At 43.3% G+C, this 5,237-nt stretch overlaps 1 protein-coding gene across 1 annotated transcript; it reads right to left on the bottom strand.

Annotated features, from left to right (window-relative positions):
• Window positions 1-475: 475 nt before the first annotated feature.
• npas3 (neuronal PAS domain protein 3) lies at window positions 476-5,232 on the bottom strand (the record flags this gene model as incomplete). Its single annotated transcript, XM_010788328.1, has 1 exon — window positions 476-5,232. A coding segment is annotated over one exon (1,335 nt), but the record flags the coding sequence as incomplete, so codon positions are not given.
• Window positions 5,233-5,237: the final 5 nt, after the last annotated feature.

Here is a 5,237-nt window from a genome sequence, read left to right as displayed (position 1 = left end):
TCGTGTGTCTTTCCCCTCTTCAGCGAGGAGAAAATAATCAAAACAACAAATAGAAATGTACCATAGTTTTCTCTTTTTTAATATTTTAATTTGTTTGTATTTAGAATTGTATAACACTGTTAACATTGATAATAAGAGATTCCCTCTCTCCCGTATTTCAGCTACTTGGCACCAAGTTCCTCATAAAAGAATCTGTATAATTGTACAAGAAATAGTTAAAAACACAGACACAGTTTCTTCACAGGTAAATTAAGTGATTTTTCAATATTTGTAATTCTTAAACACTATGTATTTTTGACAGCAGCTGTGATAAAGGTTTTTAACGTTTTTAAAATCACCAGCAAAGTTTTCATTTTTCGACATAAAACACAGAAAAACATTGAAACAGCTTGGACCGGCTGTTTGGTTTTTGTAACATGTGGGTGTATTTCCTGGTTTCATCTGAGTTATGTGCCCCCCAACTCGCCCCCCCCCCTCCTGTTTTCACGCAAAACCGCCCAAAGTAGTAGAAAACGCTAAAATCCAGTGGAGCGCGAAAAACAAAAGGCTCCTTAAACGACTGGATTTAACATTCAACGACAAACGACCCACCAATCAGCCGACAGATCAAGTGGACCAATCACATTCCCCCTTTTTAAGAGAAAAATAAATGTCATACACGTGTTTTTTGTGACGTGTTAGTCGCGGTAACAAGACTTCACAGAAAGTACAGACGATATACGGATCGTGTTTTTCCTGATGTGAATGTTGGGGGGGTTGGAGGCCTTTCGTTGTTTTGACGAGACAGACTTTAATTTTTCCGACCGGCCTCCAACACGTCCCCGTTTGACAGACTTAAAAAACACAAATAAGACCGAAAAAAAACAAAAAACGAGGGGTCGTTAACAGGAAACGCATCGGACGAACTTACTAAACATGCAGTTCAGTTTTCCAAAACACCTATAAAAATAGATTTATAGTGCGAAATATTTTTTTCTTCTTTTCATTTCTTTACAAATCTTTAAAATCGGTTTGTATCACGTGTCCTGAAATAGTTTTCTTTTTTGCTCCCCCCCCTTTGAACCACTTATTGTCCCGTGAGAGAAGTTTGCGCAGGAAGTCAACAAGTTTGGTGGGAACCAATGAAATACACCCAATGCACACAGGATGCCCCAAGGAACTCTGGGAAATGCTTCACAACTGAGGCTTTTATGGGTTTTTTTCCAGGACTAAAATCTACAAAATGCTACTTTAGGCCTTTTTGTCATCATAATGTATTCTATATAATGTAAATATGTATTAGTTATTTAATACTTTGTAATGCAAGAGCTGGAAACTACAATTCCCAGAATTCCTTAGCGGCAAATAACATGGCTCCATAAACCTTTGAGCTAGTTAAAGAATCTTTTTCATCTCTGAGAGAAAGGACAGCAAGATAAAGAGGTTTGTATAAGACTACACAACAGCAAAAAGCAATAGCAGAGAGAGAAAGAGAGGATTAGAAAACCTTTTAAAAAAAAACATAAAACAAAAAGAGGTTTTACAAAGACAAAAAGGAAGCAGCGGAAAAAAAGGTGGACTCTACAAATAGTTTTTTTTGTTTTTTTGCAAAGGCCACCAAACACGAAATTCCACAAACCTCCACTGGTTTCACTAAGACTGCAGATAGAAGGGGGCGGGGGGACAAAGAGGGTTGCCATTTTTGGGGTGTCAATCATCCCGTAGACTCCACCCCTTTCTGTCTAAGCCCCGCCCATTTCCCATCCCCCACACTAGAGATAGAGCACAGAGAAGACAAAGGACAAAAACAGCTACAGTAGCTCAGTATATACTGCATATAGTCAACACACACAGAGAGAGAAGTCGCCATGAGAGACTTTTTGACAGCCAGTGACACTAAACACATCGGTAACACGTTTTACGGCTGAATCACACTGGGTAATAAGGTATGACAGGATGGTAAAGACGGCTGTCGACTTTTAAAAAGATGGATGTCGTGACAGTATTTTTTTTTTACCGTTTTAATTATTACTTGTTTATCATCTTCTTTTGTTCTCTTTTTACCAAAAAGTAGAAGAAAAAAAAATACAAATGAAGGAGAATCAAAGCGCTTTGAAAAAACACTGTGAGATTTCTTTTTTTTTGGCAACGTAGACGGGGGAAGGAAACACAGAACAGAAGAACAACGACAAAGACAACATCGTTTAAAGGAATGTGATTTCTTTTCTCTTCCTCTAAAAATCCATATCTTTTTTTGTAGTTATTGGATTGATTGTTTGATAGTTTGATTGAAAATGCACATCTTTAATACAATCTCCTTGTTGATATGTGTCGTTTTATCACAGGGTCCGGCAATGAGATGGAAGAGAGTGGATTGTTTAGGAAAACCTTGTGGAGGTGATTCTGTTTTAAGGAAGAAGGAGGAGGAGGAGGGAAAAAGCTAAAAAAAGTAGTACAAATCAAACTAAGCAGCGATCAAACAGGATCCGGTCGAGGTTTTTAACATTCATTTTTCAAGTTAGCGCCACTAGCATATTAGCCTCAGTCTCACTGAGAATTAAAAGTGATTAAGTTAGAAGACATATACAAAATAAAAATGACACTATAGCAAATTAAATTCAACCAATCACCTCCATGTTGCCATGCAGAGTATGGTGCCAATAGTGATTAAGTTAGAAGATACATACAAAATAAAAACAACACTGTGTAGCAAATTAAATTCAACCAATCACCTCCATGTTGCCATGCGGGGTTGCCCCTCATGGCCCAATCACATTTGTTCTAAGACAAACAAAGGACGAAACATGGAGATGATGTTGTGGATTTAGAGGTTCTCAGGTTCTTGTTGTGTTTCTGACTTTCCTGAAGGTCAGAAGAGAAAATAAAAGTAGGATTGTTCCCCCTCCAAAACTAAACACACGATCAGTCTGTGGGTTCGTTTACAGCTCCCACATCAGCCAGCTGATCAGGGTCACTGACGCTCGATAGCACCATGAATCTGAAGATCGACAGGAAGAAATGTAGACGGAAAGATCCGGTAGACAGCGGGACAAGAGAGAGGAGGACAGAGTGAGATGAAGGAGATGTAGAGGAGGTTATGTTTGGTGCGAGACCTGTAGGTAAACTCCTGGGATAAAAGAGGAAGTAGTAACATTCGATAATTCACAGGTCGTTACCCGGCTGAAATTGCTTTTTTAGTTTTTCTTCACAATGCTTGATTTGTGAGTTAAATCTGAGCTAGTATATTTTTATAAAAAAAAGGAAGAAATGAAAAGAATAACAGCGTTAATTCTCTTAGCTTTTCCCTCAGTCGAGAAACGTCCTCAAAAACCTTTTTTCAAAAGATTATTATCTCTGAGCTCCCTCTTCTCCGTTTAAAAAATGTCCTTTTCAAGCCTTGATCACATCAAGATACATCGGGAGGAGCGCCACAAAGACTTTTCTGTCCATTACAAATCCCTGCACCGTCCTCCTTTAAATACACACAATCAGCATCTTCAGAAAGACGCAACAGAAACAAGAGAAATAATAAAAGTGATCCCCGTCAGGCTCCAGCGGAGTCCTTAGGCAATATGAATTCTCTGTAGGCAAAAAAAGAAATTCTTTACAATGAAGAATAGTCTTTGTTCATTTGTTCAAGAGCAAAAAACGCTGCTGATCGCAAGAGACAGGAGCAAAAAGAGAGAGAGGAGAGAGTTAGAAAAGGGGGACATGTTTGAGTGTCATTCATGTCTATTACACAAGCTCAGTTGCTCAGATTCAAAGTGCTAGAGTACATCTGTCATCCTTCCTCCCCTCGGGAACACAGTGCTGATAAAACGCAAGTCTTTTTTTTCTTTTGTTACGAGTGAGTAGTCTTTAACTTCGTCACAGTTGTTGATTCCAGAAACACAGTAATGCGGTCTCGAACGCCTCTTACTAATCCTCCTTCCTCTCCAGAGCTGTCTGTGTGGTGTGGATCCCATTGCTGTACACTGGGAACGGTAGAGTTGAGAAAAGTCCCTCCGCCGTCGTGAAAACGTTGGCTGCCGTCGGCATCTGGCCTCCGAGAGCGCCGTTTCCAACCGTGGATGTCGGAGATCCGATAAAGGGACCACCGGCGGCCGCTGCTGCCGACATATTGAGCCGGTGAACGTGGTGGTAAAGCATCTCCATCGGCGTTTTAGGGTCCAAACCAAACCCGGAGCCATCGCCAAAGTTCATGGCAGCATTTGGGAGGAGGTTGCCTTGAGCCATGGCCAAGGTCACGTCCGCGGGCGCGTACCGGATGGTTCCGGTGGTGTAAACTCGTGGAGAGGTGGTGCTCGTCGAGGCAAGAGTTCCCGTGACCCTGTGGACCAACGGGAGCACGACGTTACCGGCTTGTAGACGCTGTAACGCCTCGAGATCACCAGAGTACAGCAGCGAGGAGGACGAGGTGGTGGAGGAAGAGGATGAGGAAGAAGAGGTTGTCGGAGTGCCTTGATGTTGTTGTTTATCCCGAGGTGAAGCGGAGAGAGGTGGTGATAGGGGGTCGGAGGAAGAGGCGCTGGACGGAGGGGCTAGACTGGAAGAAGATGAAGACGGTACAGAGTTCCCGTTGTAAGGAGGCTTCCTCCCTCCTCCCCCGGATCCTCCGTCGTTGCCAGGAGGGGTGAGGACGGACTCAGGAATGCCCCCCTGGGGTGAGGGGAAGTTCTCATGGGAAGAGGGGGGAGGCGGTTTGGAGGTCATGCTGTACGGAGACTCGTTTCTAGAGATCTCTCTGTTGGGCGGGAAGTTCCAGATGCTGCTGTCGTTGTCGAAGTTGATCGGCTCGGCCATTTCCGTCTTGATCTTCAGGACTGAGGACGATGCACTTGTTGGGGATCCGGCGGAGGTGAGGAGGTGGGAGGAGTTAGCAGATGAGGAGGTCTGGGATTGGTCAACAAGTGGTGTAGTATCTCCTAAATTGTTGGGACTAGGCGACATCGAGGAGAGACGGAGCCTCTTGCTTCGGGGTCCATCCCATTTCTGCACTTTCCTCCTTTTCCGCCTCTTCTGGAGCTTGTTTCCGGCGTTGGCGCTGTCGCAATCTTGCAAGACGTCTTCCTCCTCTTCGTCATCGTCATCCTCCTCCTCTGAAGAAGTTTGTGAGTTGTGCAGCTGAGCATCTTCTCCCTCTCCGTAGCGCTCTACTTTAATATGAAGCCCACCCAGAGTACCAAGTCCTCCAATGGCACCCAATCCTCCTAACCCTCCTAATCCTGTTAATCTCCCAATTCTTCCTCCTCCTCCCC

Source organism: Notothenia coriiceps, unplaced genomic scaffold (genome assembly GCF_000735185.1).
Source record: "Notothenia coriiceps isolate Sejong01 unplaced genomic scaffold, NC01 NC01_scaffold00001355, whole genome shotgun sequence".
In the NCBI taxonomy this organism is placed as follows: domain Eukaryota; kingdom Metazoa; phylum Chordata; class Actinopteri; order Perciformes; family Nototheniidae; genus Notothenia; species Notothenia coriiceps.
The sequence above is the reverse complement of the archived record's forward strand: the minus strand, read 5'-3'. Positions and strand labels throughout refer to the sequence as shown.